The sequence below is a fragment of the Hemicordylus capensis genome, chromosome 3 (genome assembly GCF_027244095.1).
Source record: "Hemicordylus capensis ecotype Gifberg chromosome 3, rHemCap1.1.pri, whole genome shotgun sequence".
In the NCBI taxonomy this organism is placed as follows: domain Eukaryota; kingdom Metazoa; phylum Chordata; class Lepidosauria; order Squamata; family Cordylidae; genus Hemicordylus; species Hemicordylus capensis.
This window is the reverse complement of record NC_069659.1, coordinates 22,063,501-22,085,053: the sequence shown is the minus strand read 5'-3', so window position 1 is coordinate 22,085,053 and position 21,553 is coordinate 22,063,501. Positions and strand designations below refer to the sequence as shown.

At 45.5% G+C, this 21,553-nt stretch overlaps 1 protein-coding gene and 1 long non-coding RNA gene across 3 annotated transcripts in view; one reads left to right on the top strand and one right to left on the bottom strand.

Moving 5' to 3' along the window:
- MAML2 (mastermind like transcriptional coactivator 2) overlaps positions 1–21,553 on the top strand; it is a 232,553-nt gene that overhangs the window by 146,308 nt on the left and 64,692 nt on the right. For both annotated transcript variants that reach the window (XM_053311528.1, XM_053311527.1), the window contains exon 2: positions 16,181–17,656. In XM_053311528.1, the coding sequence (XP_053167503.1) occupies positions 16,181–17,656 (1,476 nt within the window). The remainder of the gene's footprint in view (positions 1–16,180; positions 17,657–21,553) is intronic.
- On the bottom strand, positions 16,577–21,004 carry LOC128351742 (uncharacterized). The gene is made up of 3 exons (XR_008320013.1): positions 20,176–21,004; positions 16,852–17,174; positions 16,577–16,744 (listed from the first exon to the last, which is right to left on the bottom strand). It is a non-coding gene; the product is annotated as an uncharacterized LOC128351742 (long non-coding RNA).

The window sequence follows — 21,553 nt, the reverse complement described above, 5'->3', positions numbered from 1 at the left end:
CTGTAAGGAATGCATGAGTAAAACAAAGGACAGGCTCCATTCAGCAGAGATGTGGTGGGCAGGGGAAATCCAAGCAGTTGCCTGCATTTGTGTTATAGTTGATCCCCCTGCCAAAAGCAATGTAAATCAGCCTTAAAGGTTCTGTTGCTTTTTTTCCCCCCTTCCCATCGTAGACCCTTAATTCACACTTGGCACAGCTGTAGCTTTTATTCTATGTTAGCCTCCTCCAGTCCAAGATAAACTCTTACAGCATTAGAACATCTACTGTAAATTGTGAGGTCTGCAAACCTCTGGGATGATATGTTTTATTAAAAAGCGAACCTTTATGCTGAGGTAATTGCAGTTCAGAGGACATTTTAATAGCCAGACCACACTGAATATTTAGCTCTGAGAAAGAGTCCTTCTCCAACCCCCTCCTTTTGGTCCATCACACATTTCCATAGTGGTTTGCCCACCACAGATCCATTCTGGTGCGGAAATGTGTCTTTGGAGTGAGAAACAAATCCTTGTTTCATCACTTAATAGGAACTTGAAACCTTATCTTCAGCTCTGTGTTCTCACTTTTGCCACACAAAGGCAAAAACAATACAATGAAACAAAACAAACTACAGTGGTCCCTCGACTTACGTAGTTAATCCGTTCCAAACGGACGTTCGTAAGTCGAAATTTTCGTAGGTCGAAAAGCGCACCCACGGAGGTCTGGAAACACTCGTAAGCCGAGGAAACCGCATCTAAAAATTCGTAAGTCGAGGAACCCAAATCTAAACTGCCAACTACTTCCGGTCTTTTTTGGCGTTCGTAAGTCGAAAACGTTGGTTGTCGAGTAGTTCATAGGTCGAGGGACTACTGTATTAACATTTCAATTACTGGCACATGTGCCATTGCCTGGGTGAGTTCAGACATCACACAGAGCCACGTATTTTAGCTTTAAAAAATTTAACAAACCTGGATTGGCACCACAGACAATTAGCAACTCTTGGTTTGGTGAGGGTCCTGGCTGCTGTGATGGTGTGGCTGGTGGGTGGGTGGGTGGCAAAAGAGGTAGGAAAAGGGTCTTCTTATCACCCAGTGCTGCTGCCAACACCACTGCTCCACCCCCCCTCCACCCCCAGTGCAGCCCGTATCTCTAGCATGTGTGATCCTGCTTTATTCACCAAGCCGCTGCTGCACAGGTGGCTTGGTAAACAAGGCAGGGTCATGGGTGCTGGGGATATGGGCTGTGCCAGGGGGCGGCAGCAGCGGCAGTGCCAGCAGTTGCACTGGGCAATAAGAAGACCCTTTATCTACCTCTCTCGCCATCCCCCACCAGCCACCCATTCAGCGCCGAACTGGTCCGGTTCAATCACGGACTGAATTGCCCCCAGTTGGGTCCACAATTAAATTGCCAAACTGGACTGGTTCTAGGCGAACCAGCTCAGCACTGAACTGTTCATATACACTTGTAGGCTGTTCTCTTACTGCACTGGTGCATCCTACTGTTGAGCTGCTCTCTCACTGCCCTGGTATCAGCCCATGGGTTCAGATTGTGGTTTGAGTGCCTGGGGGTGGTGGTTTTGTTGACTGTTGTGGGTTCAGATATACAAGTTAACCAGAGCTAGAGGAAATAAACCATGGTTCCACATTATATCTTAATCCGTTTCCTGTTTTATTCACCCTGGCAACTCAGAACACATAAAGCTCTCTTAAACATTCTTCAACACCGTTTTTCTTCATGAATTCCCCCACCTGTTAAGATCATCAGCAAGGACCAGATGCGGTTGCTACCGGCTCGCTTGGTGGCAGCTCCAAACCAGGCCTTCTCTAGGGTTGCCCCAGGGCTCTGGGACACACACCCAAATGAAATCAGAATCTCCTCTTTTTGGGTGTTTTTTTTAAACGGCTTTTGAAAACACACGTGTTTCATCAGGCATTTAGTTTATGATGTTTTAAAGTTTTATTTACAGGAAAACCCCGTTATTTGCAGGGGGTCTGTTCCATGGGGGAGGGGTGCAGACAGCAAATCCGTGAATAACAGGGCATTAGGTCTATGGGAATCGGGGGGGGGGTGTTAGGTTCCCAGACTGCTCAAAGTCAGCCAGAAATCATGAGATTTTTCCGTTTCCCCACGCCAAATCACCCCCAAAAGTGCCCTGCCATGATACAGAGTGGTCCAGGGCATCCAGAGGGCTGAAAATTCAGCCAAAGATCACCCCCAAATCACATTTTTTGCCCCATTTTTTCAACAAAATGAACCATAAAATGGCTCCCAAACACAAAATGGCGGCTGGAAATGACCTCCAGGTCATTTCTGGCCACCCCCGACCTTCAGATACATGGGTTTAACCCTTTCCTCCCCATTGTTTCGCATATACCGATGTTGGGTGCTAATTACCCAACTGCAGATATGCGAAACCGTGAGTGCTGGACCCACGATTAGCGAGGTCCTCCTGTATCGTAATTTTAATCTGTTTTATATGACTCTCAGGTTTTGACTGTTTGTATTAAATTGTAAACTACCCTGAGATTTTATATAGGGCGGTATATTAATGTGTTAAATAAACACATAAATGCACTAAATCCGCCTCTTGGTCCCTCTAACTCTCTATTCTTTATAATGACAGCAGCGATTCTCCAGGGTTGCAATCGGGGGTCTTTTCCCAGTCCTACATGGCAATGCTGTTTGAACAGTGACTGACAGCTGGACTAACAAAGCACTTGAGCAAATGTGTTGTGACTTAGTTGAGCTAGGTTTAGGGCTTGCATTCCAAACTAGTGTGGCATGAGCACAAAAATGTGCTTGCACAACAAGTGCACAACCTGTGCCATGCCTCAAATGTTTTGCAGGGAATATTTGTGCGACAGTGCAAGCACACTGTTTCAAACATCCCCGTGACTTTGCGCAACAATGTAATCTTCTTGCACTAGTGCAGCTCTTCTTTTTTCTGTTCACCCCATAACCTGAGCTATTAGATTCCTGCCCCCACTGGCCAAAACCCACCAAGCTCTGTCTTCTGACCCACCAAATCTCTAGACCCGTCTCCCTGCCAAAATGTGCCCAACCCTCAGTCCAAACCCCCAACCCTTGCTCTATCCAATGACTTTGCTGTGACTCTGTCTACTGACCAGTAATGTTTAACATTACAGATTGGCAACCCAAGGGAGATAGCGTTCTGTAATGTCCAACTGTACTTCCAGCTGTACCTAGGTTGTGGTCGGAGAGCGGGAGAGGTTAAACAGAGACTTCAAGGCTTTGGTTATTCATTTAGAAGCAAAGGTTTTTGCAAGGTCCAACAGTAGATGCATAACTGCATTCCCCCCCCCCCCCCTCTGTGGCATTGTCTCATAATGGGAAAATCCAAGGACTGGCAGTACCATAGAAAGGAAAAATCTCTGGCCTTTAAAATTGATCATATAGATTTTAACAATGGCCTTCTGCCACTACATTCTAAGATTATGGCTCTCAATCTGCCAGATCGCATTACTCTTGCCCCTGAAAACACGAGGAGCAGGAGACTCATACCCCACTAATCCGGATTCCCTATAGCTCACCACTGCTAAGTCCTTAAAGGACTGCTAGTTTCGCCTTTTGTCAGATGAGAAAATAATAGTGCCAGCTTGTGGTGTGTGTGTGTGTGTGTGTGCGTGTGCCCCCCGCCCAGTCTTGAAAGCACAGTGTCTGCTTCCGCCAGATATTCTTGTAGAGTTCACCAGTATCAAAAATGCTGGTTGATAAATACCTCTTTAGGCAGGATTCATAACCTCTGTACTGTAGCCATCATTGGACAAGGGGGGACAAATGTCCCTTGGCCACCAGGGTTGAGGGGGTACCACAGTGCCCCCCTTCTCTAGGGCACTCCCTTGTCTTCCTCCCACACCCAGCCAGCAAACGAATCACTTGCTGGCTGAGAGCGCAACGCGTGGCCCCTTGCCCACTCCTTTCTAGCCGGAGAACAAAGCACCCAGCTTGTGCTTTTTCCACCATCTGGGAAGGGGCAGGAGAGGTGCCACATGGCCCCTTCCAGGTACTGACCAGGCCCCTTGTGTCTGATGTCAGTGCAGGAGGCGTGGCCTGCCCAGACAGTGAGGGGGGGGGTCCAGTCAGTAGCCTGACCCCAAGCCACCAGCAATCTCCCTACACCCTTGCATGACCGTCTGGCCAAATTAATACCAATGGAAACTCACCAAGAATCTATCTGACATTGTTTGGCTAGGATCCACCATATTCACCACTGTTGGTATTCAGAGTGATATTCCTTGTGAACAAGGCTGGAAGTGAAGGAAAGAAGGGAGATGAGACAGTAACTGAGAGGAGGTCAGATGGGACAGTAACAGAGAGGAGGTCACAGTTTTTTTGAGGGGAAGGGGAAGGCTGAAGAGTGGTCGAAAGAAGAGAGGAATTGGAGCCAGACAGGAATTCAGCAGTTTGATATCATAAGGGCATGAGAGCCCTGCTGGATCAGACCAAAGACCTATTTCTGTGCTTTTTGGTGCTGCAGGCCTAGCTTAGGAGCACTGCCAGGAAGTTGTATATAGCCCTGTTACTAAACCTGCTATGTTACTCTACCTACATGGAGCTTGAATTCCATAGTCAAGATTCAAGAGACAACAGAGGAGAAAGGGGAGTTTCAAAATGTGTATTTGTAAAAGCATTTAAAAGAAAAAGAGTCAAAGGAAGTGCTCAAAAACTAACTGGTAAAAATGGGAAAGAAGCATAAGAAAAGAAGGGTAAAACAGAGTAACCATAAACTGTACTGATGCTGATTTTTCCTCCCCTGATAAACTTCCCTGTGATCAGTGCAGCCCTCTCCTTGAGTTGACTACATGCTCTGAGCTTTTTTTGTATGGGAGATCATTTGAAAGCTGACTGCCCCCCACCCCCAAACTCATGCATATATACACACACCAGCAGTCAATACTGGTACAGTCTCGCTCAGAATTCCATAATCTCAGTCTACCACTTCATTTGGTTTCATGCATGGAACAACTTCAAGTTATAAATGGACTCACTGGCACAGCAGCCCTCCAGTATTGATCGGTTTCTTTAAGATTCTTTCTCTGGCAACTCCGTGCCAAAGAAAACCTTTGTTAGTTGCCGGTTGCCATAGTAACTACTTTTTGTTGTTGTTGTTAACAGGGATTGGGGAACTCTAAGCTTTTCCTTTTCTGTTCTGGGAATGAGAAGAAATCATTTCCCAAGAAAATGTGATTGTCCAAATTCCTTGCGTGGATGAAATTGCAGTCCTGAAAACAACTGAAACAATTACACGGTGGGATTTCTTGTTCACACCAAATGTTAGCCAAGCCTGTATGAACTGAGAGTGCACCCTAGAACATATCCAGCACTGCCATGTTGTTGTATGTTACAGGGAGAGATAATAATGGTAGGGAAGCTGTCTGTAGCCCTGTTCACACATTATGTTCCGTTGTCAGATCCACACACAAACACAGTATAATTTGCACATTGTGTTGAACACAGGTACAGCATTACACTTTCTGTCTGCACCTGCATTTGAGAGGGCCTGTGCTTAGCTTGAATTTTTAAATGAACGCAGGTACAATTGTTCACACAAACACATGTTTAAATGCACAAGCATCTGTAAACTCATTCAAAATAATGTCTTAATGGGGCTTTTCAAGAAAACTCATCTACTACTGTATTTACCTGAATCCAAAACTAGGATTTTTTTTCCAAGTTCTTGCATGTTAGAAATTGGCACGGGTTGTGTGTGTGTGTGTGTGTGTGTGTGTGTGTGCGCGTGCGCGCGTGCACGGTATCTTAAATACAGAGCCCACTTGCTTTTAGGGACATAGGAAACTGCCATATACTGAGTCAGACCATTGGTCTATCTAGCTCAGTATTGTCTTCACAGACTGGCAGCGGCTTCTCCAAGGTTGCAGGCAGGAATCTCTCTCAGCCCTATCTTGGACGTACCGTATGCTTTGGTAGTTTATTGGTTCAATAAAAAAATCTTGTCCTATCTTGGAGAAGCCAGGGAGGGAAACCTTCTGTTCTTTCCAGAGCGGCTTCATCCCCTGAGGGGAATATCTTGCAGTGCTCACACATCAAGTCTCCCATTCAGATGCAACCAGGGCAGACCCTGCTTAGCCATGGGGACAAGTCATGCTTGCTACCACAAGACCAGCTCTCCTCTCCTTTTGAGTGAATAAGGATATAAACTGTATTTAACCTCTTCTTTTTTTTTAGGGGGCTCATCTTAAATTCAGAATTATCTTGTATTTGGTTAAATATGGTATTGTTGACCTTGATGAACCCTTGATAAGCTTTCCAAGTCGACCCAAGCCTTTGTTACATATGTTCAACAGATAGCAACCTGTATACAGCATATACACATGCACAGATCTGTAAGCATGTATAGTTATTAAGTCCTATTCAGACATTAAATTGCATGAGTGTACAGATGTCTGTACACTTGTACATGTCTTGGTGTGAATGACTGTGTCTGCATTCATGTTAACAGTGAATCTCGGTACAGTCTTCCTCATTTGCAGGATACAGATGGGAACTGCTGTACCTGCACTCAATGTAATGTATGAATAACTGTACCTGTGTACACTGTATGCTTGTTGTATGAGTACTAAACGTATTCATTCATTCATTCATTCAGTTTATATACTGCACTTCCTTCCACAGGGTGGTTTACATTGAAATAAAAAAGACAAAATAAAACAATTAAAATCAAGAAACATTTAGACCAGATTAAATCTCATTAAAATTAAGATTAAAACTAGATATCATGAAAAGCCAAGCGGAAGGGATGGGTCTTTACGGCTCTCCTGAAGACTTCCAAGGAAGACAGTAATCTTAAATCCATGGAGACCATGTTCTACAACCTAGGGGAGGTAACTGAGAAGGCCTGATCCCAGATTGCCACTAGATCAGGCCTGCTCAATTTAGGCCCCCCCAGCTGTTTTTGGAGTACAACCCCCACAATCCCCAGGCACAGTGGCCAATAGCCAGGGATTATGGGAGTTGTAGGCCAACATCTGCAGGAGGGCCGAAGCTGAGCAGCCCTGCACTAGATGAACCGATGGCACCTGAAGACAGACCCCTCCTCATTATCTTAATTTGCAGTGGGGATCTTGTCGAGAATGCCGCTCTCTAACCTGGACCTAAGCCATTTAGGGCTTTCAAGGTAATAACCAACACTTTGTATTTTGCTCAGAAAATAGGAGCAGCCAGTGCAACTGTTTAAGAACAGGCATAATGGGGTCGCTCTGGGATACGCCAGAGACCAATCTGACTGCTGCATTTTGAAGTAACTTACGTTTTCTTTTTTTAATGGCATTCTTCTACATGAACAAGCCAGATGGTCAGGACCATCTGGGAGACTGAATACTCCTTGTGCTTTTTGACAGGCCTAAAGCCCTAGAGATTGAAGATAGGTGATAGCATTGCAATACTTTCAGCTTTCAGTGTCTTATCATGCTTTTCTTGTCCTGACCATTGGGCTTGCTGCAGCCCAATGTACACTGGTGTTTTAAAAGCTTTTAAAAGTTTTAAAAACCTCAAAAACTACCATAAATTTTCATTGATATTGTAAGAGGAATGGAAATGAAAATTGGCCGGAATGTCCTCTAAAGATTACTCCATGGAGGTAAAGGTAAAGTGTGCCATCAAGTTGATTTCAACTCCTGGCACCCACAGAGCCTTGTGGTTGTCTTTGGTAGAGTACACGAGGGGTTTACCATTGCCTCCTCCCATGCAGTATGAGATTATGCCTTTCAGCATCTTCCTATATTGCTGCTGCCCGATATAGTACCAGCGGGGATTCAAACCAGCAACCTTCTGCTTATTAGTCAAGCATTTCCCCGCTGTGCCATTAGGTGGTGTTACCCTAACAGTACCGTAACCCTTTCCTCTGTGCAGAAATGACTGCAATTTTATTCTAATTGTTTGGGGGGTAGGGATAAAGAAGGGGGGTGATAACACAGAGAAAGCTGCAAGTGTATCAATGGTATTGCCTATTTCCATCTCTAGCAGGGTAGGCGTTGCCAGAAATCCCTGTGAGCCTTTGTCCCCTAAGATGGTGCTGATGGCGAAAATGTGTGGGTCTGGCTCATGGATGAGTAAGCTGTGTGTGGGCATGGGGAGTCCTGCACATACGCTGATCAAACCGAAAGACACTAGCTGTTCAGTGGGGCAAGTCCTGTAAGCATTTTGGATTGCAAACAATTACCAGGCTACGTTGGGTAATCTCCCTTCGCTTAAATCTGCTACGCAGGATGTTGAAAAGGCAAAATCGAGAGGCAGCAGACACATTTTTTGAGGATTAGGAGCTTCCTGTGCACGGCTGTGTGTGTTTTAATATTTTAAGCTGACTTCTGAAACTGGTAAACAATGTGCTCCTTCCACTGGTGGATGGTGTTGGATGACCTCTTTTACATGCCTGATTATCCTGTCAACATTTATAATGCCTTTGATATTTCGTTCTCATCGGGATAGGATCAGTGAAGCAGTTACATTGCGCCCATGCTCGGTTTGCATTGCTCTCAGTCTAACATCCCCTGGTAATATATGTTGACATTAATTTCTGTAGATTTAGCAGTGAGGGATTGTTAATTTATTCATGGTTGAAAGGGATCTGAAAGAGGGAGGGGAGTTCTCTAGGACGAAAGAGAGAGAAAATACACATCTTGTACGGCACGGAGTGCTGATCTTTCATGCCTATTTGTTCCACACAGAGTAATGAATGCCCCGTCCTGATTAACAATTTTGACCTATTTAAAGCTGCACGGTTCCTCTGTGTTCTTATTTTGCTCCTTGGACAATGTGAACCACACAGAACATTTTATAACCCATCAGCTGCAGTGTTTGTCTAACAGATATCATTATTGCATGCCAGCAACGGGAATCAAAGCCACAGTGAGAGATTTCTAAGGCAGCATGTTGCAGATACAGTAGAGACAAACCTTTTGTGTCAAGTCTTCTAAATTGGCAAGAAAATGTTAATTTACTCTAATGCACAAAGGAATGCTGCTCTGGTTATGTTTCCAGCACGGTTTATTGTCATTAATTGAGCGAAATTAAATAGATATTTACAAATAATGTTCTTAAATCTTCCTTGATTCGGCCAGATTTTTTTTTTCTTCCTTTGGAAAGCAAGTAGTAAAACCATGTATTAGGTATTAATTATCTAGTTGGCAAGAAATCCTGTCTTCTCAGGCTGCAATGGAATCACTGCATTCCCCACCACCACTTCTTGGAGAGGCCCCAAAACATCGACTCTCACGCTGGGGGATCTTCAATTGCCAGTTTAATTTTGTTTCTTTTTAAACAAAATTATCTTTCTGCCAAAGACTCAGGCAAAATGTGCTTCTGGTTGTCAAGGAGGCAAATGTGATATAGGAGAGCTATTGTGTGAATGTGTTTGTTTATAAAGCCCCTACAATTTTTGAGTTCCTGTACAAAGATTAACAAAATACAGGCCTACTGGTTTGCAGTCTAATAGACACAGTACAAAAGGGGGCCTTTCCAGACAGCAATAAACACGGCAGGGTGTTAAAAGCTGCTGTACAAGCTCTAAGCGCAGTCTTACTCACTGTACACACACTGCAGCCAGCTTCCATGTTATTGCAGAGGTCTCCAACCTTTTTAAATGAATGTCCCCCTTTGGTTACAAACCTTCATCTCTGGTGCTCCAGAGAGAGAGAGAGAAAGTTGGGCAGAATCCCCCAGTTACTGACTTGCATCCAGTCTAAGTTACTCATAAGTATTTTAATTAAAATTAATGCAATTAAAATTAAATTAATGTTAAAGTTAATTGAAATTAATTTTAATTGAAATTAATTAAACGTGTCCCATTAATTTCAATAAGACTGCTTTTGAGTAACTTAATCTGTACGTAAGTCAGTGACTGGAGCAGCCCGCCTCAAAACGGTAACATTTAAATTTGTGTGTGTATACACATATATGCATAAAAACAAATTTAAGTGTTACCGTTATAAGAGACAGGCTGTCTCAGTCACTGGCTCACATCCACATTGTTACTCATAAGCAATCTTATTGAAATTAATGGGACAAGTTTACTTTCAATGGGATTACTCAGTGCTTATTTTCTGAATCCTGTGAGGCCGAATGGAGGAATGTGCTGAGCTTCAGTATGTAGCCAGCCAATCAGGAGCAGTCTTCACCCTCCTCCCTCCCCTTCTGCAGCAAACACATTGCTGAGGATGGATCAGAACAAATAACATGCACCTGCGTCATGGAGAGGCAGGAGGGGGTACTAGTGTCCCCTGTTGGGAACCCCTGTGCTATCTCATGATTACTCTCTGCAACAAACCTGTAAGGTATACTAGTATTACTCTCCCCATATGGGGTGGGGAGGAATAGTGGATTGCCACCCTAAGACAATAGCAGACGAGGTGAGATTTCAACCCGGGACTTCTCAGGTCTCACTATTAGCCACAAAGGTATACCAGTTCTCAGGAAAATAGGGCTGAGGAAGATGTGAGTGGTGGGTGTTGATGTGAGTATAGGGAGCCTGATGCACCACAAGCACATTTTAAATCAACATATTTGCCAAGGGTGTAAAAATATATGGAAAGTGATACTTGAGCTGAAATGCCGTGCACTGCATGGCAACAACAACATAGTTACTTCCCCTCAGAAAGTCTTGACATTTGAAACAGCGGAATACCTGGCAGTATCCGTGCAAACACAGAATTAACCCCAAGTAGCATAACTGGCAGGTACTACGCTCTCATTCAGAGGATCCATTATTCATTATCTGGTCTACATTTGATTCATTGTGTCATGTATTTAAATAGATACTCGCCACCCTATCCTGTAAGCTTGAAGTGATTGATTGATTGATTGAGTGCCGTCAAGTCAGTGGCAACTCTTAGCAACCACATAGAAAGATTCTCTACCAGATGATCTGTCTTCAGCTTGGCCTTTAAGGTCTCTCAGTGGTTCATTCACTGATGTCGTAATTAAGTCCATCCACCTTGCTGCTGGTCATCTTCTTCTTCTCTTTCCTTCAACTTTTCTCAGCATTATAGACTTCTCAAGGGAGCTGGGTCTTCGCATAATGTTTCCAAAGTATGATAGTTTGAACCTGGTCATTTGTGCCTCGAGTGAAAATTCTGGATTGATTTGTTCTATGATCCATCTGTTTGTTTTCCTGGCTGTCCATGGTATACTCAAAAGTCTTCTCCAGCATCAAAGTTCAAAAGTGTCAATGTTTTTTCTATCTTGCTTCTTCAAAGTCCAGCTTTCACATCCATAGAGTGTCACGGGAGTAGCATGTAATATTTGAAACATTCCTCGTGCTCTGCCCATATGCTGTTCCCCATATACCTAGTGCCTATTTTGGTGATCTTCACTATTTTTCAAGCAGGGCCATTTGGGCACACACACACACACACACACCGCAAAAAAAATTAAATTGATATGAGAGCAATTTCCCACTGTGCTGACCTATGCACAGCACTGCACTTTCTTCAGTCTGGAAAGACCATTTAAGAGAGATGGGGCTCTCTCTTAACAGTTCTGTGGGAAAAGCTGTTGGGAAGGGCTATAGTTCCTAGCACTCCATGCACATCTTCCAAAATGGTGCAGGGGCTTAAGAGGGCGCCCACAGCACTGGGAAAAGTTCACCACTAAACAATTAGTCAGGGGACCACACTTGGGGTTGAAGGGGGCCACCGCTGGCCTCTGGGCCTTACAACGCAAAACACTGTCCTATCTCTTCACTTCCTAATCCTTCCATAAGGAATTCAGAGATTTGTATGTAGGGATCTTTTTAATATATTTATATCCTGCTTTTCAGGCAAGGCTGGCTCCCACAGCAGCCTCCCGCAATTAAGATTCCAGCCCAAAGGGCCAATAAGTTGGATATAGCCGCATGGGTGTAATTTAATGTGTGTGTTTTATGAAATTAAATTAATTTAGTTATTTATTAATAGCATTTTTACCCTGCCTTCCAGTCCTTAGGCTTCCCTGCCCACTGGCAGATTACAATAGAATGAATACATTAAAATCATAATGCAAAAAGCAGCTAAATTTGCAGAAATTGGGGAAATGCTGAGCACCCACCCCACCCCACCCCGGCCAGCTTGGCACAGATGGTTAAACAAAATATGAGACAGCACAATTATGCTGAAATTGACTAATTATATTAGAACAAGGGGAAGAAGACAACCAATGATAATTTTGTATACAAGTGATCTCTCTTTTTAAACTATTTGGACGACAGTGATAAGGTTAATCCATTTGTTTTGTTCTAAAAGGTGACTAAAGGTTTATGCAATTGAGAGTCATTGGCTGACATTCTCACTAATGGTGCAGAAGCCTGGCGTGCAAAGCACCTCTGGGTTGTGCTGCCATGTGGAGGAAGCAATTTTCACCAATCCCCACTGGAAGCAGTCCCTGTATCTCAGCTGTATGTCCCCAAGGGCTTCATGACCCTCAAGTTCCTATTTCCAGGTCGCAGAGCATCTTCTGGGGTGGGGAGATTGGTGAAAATGCCCCCCACCCATGTTTACAGTGCAATTCTGCTTCACTAAATTCTGCAGTGCCGCTTTGCACACGGTGCCTTCACACCATTAGTGCAGATGTCAGCCACTGTGTGTATTATGTAACCATCCATTTATTTGGCAAGATGTTTATGGCATAACATAATAGAAATCAATTGTTCATTGTAATGTTAGGAAACTTGTTTTTTGTTGATGAAAACCATGATAAATTATTTGGAACATTAAAAAATTAAATCATCAAGTCACCTCAGTTTTTCACTTTTTAAATAACCTTTAATTTGAAATGTTTAAAAAACCTGTAATTCTGATTGTGGTTTTTGCTTGGATTTTAAACTTGCTTAACTTAATTTGGTTAATTTCATTAGCCTTATTTTATATTGTATCTATTTTATGAATGTGAGCTGCACTGAGCAGTAGTGTACTGGAGGGGCAGGGTATACATATTTTAAATAGATAACTAAATAAATAATAGTAATTTGAATAGCAACACCAACACATCCAGTTAAAAGAGTGTCAGCTCGTGCAGCACTAAAAATCTGCTGAATTAGGAAGAGTTTTGCAGTGTAGCTAAAAGCCATTAGCAAAGGAGTCAGGCAGGTTTCTCTCGGGAGGGCATTCCATAATCTGGGTACCACGATTGAAATGGCTCTGTCTCTCTTGCCCACTCACCACACAGCTGACAGCAGGGGAAGCAAAGTGTAAGGCCTCCGTTCTTGATATGAATGCACAGGCAGGTTCATATCATTGCCGTAGGTATGTCATCAGTGTGAAAGCAGAAAAAGAGAGGTTCCTGCCCTGAGGAGATTGCAGATCTACATTTCAGCAGCTTTAGGGAAGAAGGGCAGGGGAAGAAAGGATGAGAGGCAAGAAAGGATGAGAGCAAATTGAGATTTGCATTTGGGATGGGAATGAAAGGGTCAAGGCTGGCCCTAGAGTTTTTGGCATCCTAGAGAAAGTTTGATTTTGGCGCGCGCGCGCACACACACACACACACACACACACACACCAAGAAGTACAGGGCTCCAGCTTTAATTTGAGCCACGCAGGCTGCTTATTCCCGAGTTTGACTGACCAGGAGAGGAGAGCTGGTCTTGTGGTAGCAAGCATGACTTATCCCCTTAGCTAGGTAGGGTCTGCCCTGGTTGCATATGAAAGGGAAACTTGATGTGTGAGCATTGTAAAATATTCGCCTCAGGGGATGGAGCCGCTCTGGGAAGTGCATCTAGGTTCCAGGTTCCCTCCCTGGCAGCATCTCCAAGATAGGGCTGAGAGAGATTCCTGCCTGCAACCTTGGAGAAGCCACTACCAGTTTTTGAAGACAATACTTACCTAGATAGACCAATGGTCTGACTCAGTATATGGCAGCTTCCTATGTTCCTATGATTAGCCTGCACTGGATTGTGTATCCAGTGGCAGACAGTTCCCAGTCTATTATGGGAGCAAAGCTCTAACACTTCAGAGAAGAAAAGATGTGGCTTTGGTTTGAAAATCCAGTCTGAGTCCATTTCTTCTAGGAAATGAATGCTGAGGGAGGCCACTGATCTTCAAGAGAAGGCATGCAGTTTATGAGACTAGCTTTTTATTGGGGGCTGAGGTGCAATGACTGTTGTGTGGGGTGCAGAGTGTGCAGGGCATGCAGTATTGCATGTCACATTCTTACACCACTGTGCAAAACTTGCAGGGGTGCAATGCAAGAGGGGAGAAAGAATAATTGGCGGTTCTATATTCTGACACTGTTTATGTGCCCCCCAAGAACTGGTGCCCTAGGCAACCCCCTAGGTCTGCCTGTTGGACAGTCCAGGCCTGGCAAGGGTTAAGCCAAAGGCTTCGCTGAAAAGATGTTGAGAAGGTAAAGTGTGTGCCGTCAAGCTGATTTCCACTCCTGGCACCCACAGAGCCCTGTGGTTTTCTTTGATAGAATACAGGAGGGATTTACCATTGCCATCTCCCGCGCAGTATGAGATGATGCCTTTCAGCATCTTCCTATATCGCTGCTGCCTGATATAGTACCAGCAGGGATTCGAACCGGCAACCTTCTGCTTGTTATTCAAGCATTTCCCTGCTGCGCCACTTAAGGTGGCGGAAGGAAAAAAAGAGGGGTGATGTTGCATAGACGAGGGAACTGCGTGGATTGTATGTCACATGCTACATCCATTATTCCCACTGGAAGCTGGGTGTGATGTGCCATTGTGCAAGCATCAGCAGCCTTCATACTGCCCTCTTGTGTAGCAGCATCATGGTGTGTTGTGGAGCCCCACAGCGGCAAAGGGGGCTTGGTCTGCCCCCCCCCCCCACATATTACAGGACAAGCCATGTAAGGCGTATGTGCCTTACAGAGTTTAGAGATTAGCTGGAGTCCAGGAGATAAAATTGCAAAAACAGAAGCACAGGGCTTGCCGTCTTGGGAATTGTGGCTGAGATTTAGGTATTTATCCTTACTTGCTCCAAGCTCTTGGGGTTTAGAGGAGCTACTGGTTTGGGTTTTTGTTTTGTTTTGTTTTAAGTAAATTAATGAAATAAACACTATGAAGAGCAAGATGTGCTGCCAGAACATGGCTTTTGTTGCCTGGAGATTTACTTCTTTCACAAGAAGAATTTGGGATTTGGAGAGTAGTTTCTGTTTAGCAGAAGAGCAAAGATAATTGGGGAAAGAAGGAAATGCAGTTTTACATGAAGGAAAGCATCTGGTAGAAGAAATTAGCAAAGCAGTGAGTAGTTCTAGCCTATAAATCACCCCATTCTCTTTACTGCTCAGATTATGCAGAATTAGGTAACCAGCAGTTTCTGCCCATTAATATTCTGGGGGAGGAGAGCTGGTCTTGCAGTAGCGAGCATGAATTGCCCCCTTTGCTAAGCAGGGTTTGCCTTGGTTTTCATTTGGTTGGTGACTGCATATGAGCATTGTCTGCTGTACGATATTTCCTAAGGGCAGGAGTTCTCAAACTTGAGTCCCTGGGTGCTGTTGGACTACAAGTCCCATCAGCCACAACTGCCATTGTAGCTGTGGGTGATGGGAGTTGTAGTCCAACATAATCTGGGGACCAGAGTCTGAGAACCCCTGCCTTTGGGGATGGGGTCAAAGCTCTGTGGTGGAGCATCTGCTTTGCATGCAGAAGGCCCCAGCTTCACTCCCTGGCAGCATCTCCTGGTAGGGCTGGGAGAGACTCCTGCATGTAATCCTGGAGAGCCACTACCAGTCAGTGTAGACAGTACTGAGCTGGACAGACCAATGGTTTGACTCAGTATAAGGCAGCTTCCTATGAGGATTGTGGGAGTTGTAATCCAACAACAGCAGGAAAGCCTCAGGAATGACCCAACATTCCATTGTTGGGTGTCATTCATATATGCTACTGGCTTACACATTGTGCACTCTTCCATCATTTTAAGCTATTCACATTGGGAATCACAGGAGCATTGCCGCTATAGTGACGACACAGAGCTTAGGAGCCACAGGGGCTCTGCCCATTTGCAAGCAGTGGCTGTGTGCTTTTAAGTAGAATGCAGCAGTGTGTGGACACCTCACTTAGAATGCCAGTAGACTGCGGGGTATGTTAGCCACCATTCTGTCATTCATAGTGGGAAGACACTAATGAATTAAGCTTGAGCTCCCATGTTATATGTACCATACTAGAGCCACTGTGCGGTTGCATTAATTATGGTGACATTTGATCTGCCTGCTAAACTTTCTCATTGTTCCTTTCAGCTCCAAGGCTCCTTGAAAAGAAAACTGGTGGTGAACCTGTCACCGGCCATTAACAAGAGAGCCAACGGCATTGCTGACAGCACCTTTCTTGACATTAAGAGGATCCGAGTGGGTGATAATAATCTTTCTGTGGGACAAGGTGGGCACTGCAGTAACAACTGCCAAAGCCAGTCAGTGCTGGGAACCTTGGCAGGTGGTCAAGGTGCTCAAAGGAAAGTCAACAGCCCAACAAATAACGCCCATTCAAATGCAAATGGGATGTTTAACATGGCTCTGAAGGAGGTAAAGAAAGAGCCTGGAGAAACCCTCTCCTGCAGCAAGCACCTGGATGGTCACGTGTCCCAGGGCAATGCATTCCCTAATAGATACGGAGAAGACTCAGGGGAACAGCTGATGGACCCAGAACTTCAGGAGCTATTCAATGAACTGACTAATATTTCGGTGCCGCCCATGAGTGATCTTGAACTAGAGAACATGATCAACGCCACCATTAAGCAAGATGAGCCTTTTAACATTGACCTTGGGCAGCAGATCCAGAGAGCTCCCCCAGTCAGATCTTCTTCCCTGCAGATGGACAAAATCACAATCAAGCAAGAATATTCCCCAGTGCTGAACCAAGCCCCTGCCGGGTCACCCCAGATGAGGCCTTCTTCTACGGGCCCAGCCTTTACCATGTCCGGTGCTGCCATGTCCACCTCATCACCAATTCCTTCGGTGCCTCAGACTCAAACGCCTCCCTCTCAGTTGTCTTCAGTTTCCAACCGACCTTTGGCCAACTGGCAAGAGGTTTCTCACGCTCAGCAGTTGAAACAAATAGCAGCCAACCGACAGCAGCATGCCTTGGTCCAGCAGTGCCAGCAAAGCCAGCCGTCTTCCTGGCCTACTCTGTCGTCCACAGAACCATCCCCAGGGTCGTTTGTGCAGGAGAAGATCTCCAGCCCTCCTTTCCATCAGCAGCAGTTCAGCCCACAGAGCTCTGGAATGTCGGGAGTCCCTGTAAATGGGAACCCATCGAAAGGGATAAATAACTACATCTACAGGCCAAACTCCATGTCCCAGGGAAGCTCCATAAACATCATAATGCAACGAAAGCCTCAGGACCTCAACAGAGGTTATATCAGCAACACCCAGCTGCTGCTGGAGGAGCCTCAGAACAACATCAAGCCTTTGTTTCATTTTAACTCAGAACCAGCCAGCCAGCAGATGCCTTCTGTTTTGGGTTCCCCAAACAAGCCCTCCCTCCTGCACTATACACAACAGCAGGCCCAGCAACAGCCTAACTCAGTCAACATGCAACAACAGACACAACAGCAGCAGCAGACACAGCAGCAGCAGCAGACACAGCAACCTGCTCAGCCTCTCCAGAGGCCAGCCAATGTACCCTTAGCCTTACAGCAAAAGATCATGCTCCAGAAAATACTGCAAAATCAGCCTGTCTCAGGACTTCAGTATTCTGTCCCACCACAGCATCAACTGGTAAGGTTTATTTTGTTTTATTTTCTAGTGGTTTTACTGTTTAAGAAACAGCCAACAATCTAAGAGACAATGCAAAAGAGATGGGGAGTGAAGAGACGGGCTGTCCTTTCATAAGGCGCAGTGAGGCAGTTGCCTCAGGTGGTGGATTATTGGGGCAGCAACATTCCCTCCATTGGCACCATTAGAGCAGCTCCTCAGGACCAATCTGAGCCTCGCAGGCTTCACTAGGAGCACAGGGAGAACAAAAAAGGCCCTCTCCTCTCCTCACACCCCTTGCAAACCTTGCAAAGAGCACAAGAACAGGCTCTGGGCAACCTTCCCTCCCCCTTGCCCTCCTTGCTCTCTGCCCCACTTTCAAAACATGTAAGGGTCCATTTTGAAATGGACCCCAATAGGGTTATGGCAGCATTTGATTCCTTGCCTCAGGCACTGCCATATTTTGGGCCACCACTGAGGGAAGAGAAAAATACATAAACTCAGACACCAGATGCTGTTACATAATGGCCGAGTAAAACAGGAAGCAGTTCTGGAAGGGGAGGAGCCAAATGGCCGTTGGTCCCAGCCAGGGCGATGGAGGAGGCTGTGCTCTCTTGCCTCTCCTACTGCAACCGGATGGAATGATAATGATGAGAGGGGAGGGGCCAAATGGCAGTGGAGGAGAGGAGGGGTGGAGCCAGATGGCACTTAGATCCAGCCAGGCCAATGGAGGGGACCTTACTATCTTGCCTCTCCCTTTGGGGCTGCCAGGTGGAGTGCTGCTGATGGAGGCAGTTCAGGGAGGGAGGAACCAAATGGCCCCAGGTCAATGAAGGGTTCTTCTCTGCCTCCCCACTGTCTCTGATACTGCCAGATAGAGTGGTTATTTCCTAACATAGAATATGCTGATGATTAATTTAAGAATCGGTTGATGATCCCGTTTTTAGTTAGTTTCTATTTTATTAGTTTTATATTATGTTTCTTGTGCATCTGTTTTACTGATTTTGTGGGCCACAAAGTGCACTGTGAGTGTGCTGGAGGGGTAGGGTATAAATATTTTAAATAAGTAATATATATAAATTTACCTGCAAGCAACAAGGGAATCTCTTCTCCAGCACGTACAAGTTTTCTGCCCACAGGCAGTTGCTAGCTACTGCCTGCACATCGTGAAAACATAAGCAGAATCACCATGTAACAAAAACCTGTGTGTTCGGGTAATTCTGATCTTTGCATGAGTAGCCCATTTGTGTGAACTGGCCCTTAGTTGTTTGTGACAAATGGCTACCTGCTTTGGCCTCGTACTACTGGCAATCTTTAGCAAGTATACGAATGGCATTGAATGGGCATTGTCTTGACCGGAATAAAAGAAAACACCAAAAACGTTGAGGGGGCAAACCAAAGAGCAAATTTGCTCACGTCTTCGGAATTGTATGTGTACAAGTAAGGCTAATACTTTTTCACACCGCGCATAATTAATCTGTGGCATTCCCTGCCCCAAGATGTGGTGATGGCCACCAGTTTGGATGGCTTTAAAGGGGGCATAGACAAAGGTGGGCAAGTCTATCAGTGGCTACTAGTCTTGATGGCTATAGGCTACCTCCAATCTCAGAGGCAGGATGCCTCTGAATAGCATTTGCAGGAGAGCAACAGCAGGGAGGGGATATGCCTTCTTTCTTTTTTCCCCCTGTGGGCTTTCCAGAGGCATCTGCTGGGCCACTGTGGGAAACAGGATGCTGGACTGGATGGGCCTTGGGCCTGATCCAGCAGGGCTGTTCTTATTACTTTTTTGGGCACAGAATCTCACGAACAAATAGCAAACACCTCAGAAATTATGCAACTAATTACAAACTGCTTTTGAAAATCCCCCAAATTGAAGCAGCTGCTGAGTTAGGGCTGCACTGGATATTCACCCATTTCCATTTTCCAGATAGAAATGTATTTCAGAGGCATTAGAAATAGTTTCCCACAAATTCCATTATTACTATTACACTTTAAACAAAAACAAAAAACAAAAACACCTTGTTCAGTGCTGCTTCCCATCACTGCTTCGGTTCCCTTTCCCACCCCACCCCGACTATGGCTTCTTCCATCTTTCTGCATTTCTCACATGGCTGATCCCAGCCTATCAGGGACCACATTGTAAATGTGATGTCATCACAGTGCTACATTCTTCAGATGTGGCTATGAGAACGGTTGGATTGTTATTGGTTTAACTGCAACATATTCTGGTCAATTACCATAATAAAAATTCTGATTCTGCTGTGTGAAGGTCAAATGAAATAAGTTCAGAATGAAGGCAGTGCTTCCTGGATTAATCACATGGTTAATCTCAGTCAATCAGGCATCAAGTAAGTTGTGCATCTGATGACATCATATCCATATATGACCTAGTTCATTTTGGCTATGTGTTGATGTCATGAGGGCAAACACAGTCAATTCAGAGTGAAGACGATGCTTTCTGAATTGGCTGCTGACATTCCTAGTTTCCACCATAGCATCTCCCCTTCCAAAATCGAGTGTGATGTTGGTGTAGGAAATAGTACCTGAGTTGTTGGCTCCATTCGTGTGCATTCAGGCTTCCATTGCAGCATGTGAACTCAGTATCTTCCAGGCTGGTGTAAAACAAGCTTTGAACTGATGATAAAACAAGCTTTGATAAAAGCGAGTAGAATTTGATGTTAAAGGCCCAGGCCTGTCCTTTGGGAGGGGTGAGCAGGGTGATTGCCTCCAGCCCCACACTCTCCCAGGCCCCACGACCAGGCCCAACCACCCCTGCAATCCCCCTCAGCCGCCACTCTTCACACACACCCTGGTCAGTATCCAACATGGGTAGCACTCAAGAGTTCTATCACCTCCCTCCTCGTTCAAGCAAAGAGAGACACTCTCGACCTTTCCAGCCTCACACGAACTGGATACTAAATGAGAGGCCCGCATGTGCTCTGATTAAAGCATTGGGGCACACGTGGGTCTCTCATATAGCATCCAGCTCACGAGGCACTAGAAAGTTTGCCTCTCTCCTTGCAGGAAAGAGGCGAACTTCCCAGTGTCTTGTTTAGTACCCAAGCTGGATACTAAATGAGAGGATATTTAGTATCCAGCTCATGCGGAGCTAGTCGTCTCTCTCCTAGGGGTGTGCAGGGAACCGGCTGGCCTGTTCGGTCCAGCACCCCTTCGAACCCCCTCCCCCCCAGTTTGGCTCAGGGGGTAGTTTGCTAGCCTTTTGGTTAAAAAAAAATTAACCTTAAACACCCTCTTAAACCTTAAACACCCTCAAAAACCTTAAACACCCTCAAAGGCAGCGTGCGGCGGGGGGTGTCCATGCAGCTTCCCCCTCTCCCAGCAATCAATAATCGCCACAGCAGCCGGTTCTATAGCCCCTTTCGGCCTATTCAGGCCTCCGTAGCGCAGCACGGCAGCCATTTTGGCCACCACTGCGCATGTGCAAATGGCCTCTGTGAGGCCCTGGCTCATGCTAGGCCTCGCAGAGGCCATTTGCGTATGCACAGCAGCGGCCAAAATGGCCACCATGCCGCACTACGGAGGCCCAAACAGGCCAAAGAGGGCTATAGAACTGGCCACGGCGCTGTTTATTAAGGCCTGCAGGGGGAGGGGGAAGGGGTTTAAGCTTTAAAAGATTATTTACAAAAGGCTCTCGAACCCCCGCAGACCACCAGTGGGGTTCATCTCCACATTGAGCCGAACTGACAGATCCCTACTCTCTCCACACTGGAGGAGACGGGTGAACTTTCCAGCGCCTCATGAGCTGGATCAAGCATCATAGTGCACATGCGCCTCTTATTTTGTATCCAGCTCACACAGCGGTGGGAAATTCAATTGCCTCTCCTCACTGGAACAAAGAGGGAGGCGATTGAACTCCTTAGCGCTACGCAACTGGATACTCAGCAGGGCAGGGCTGGGAGG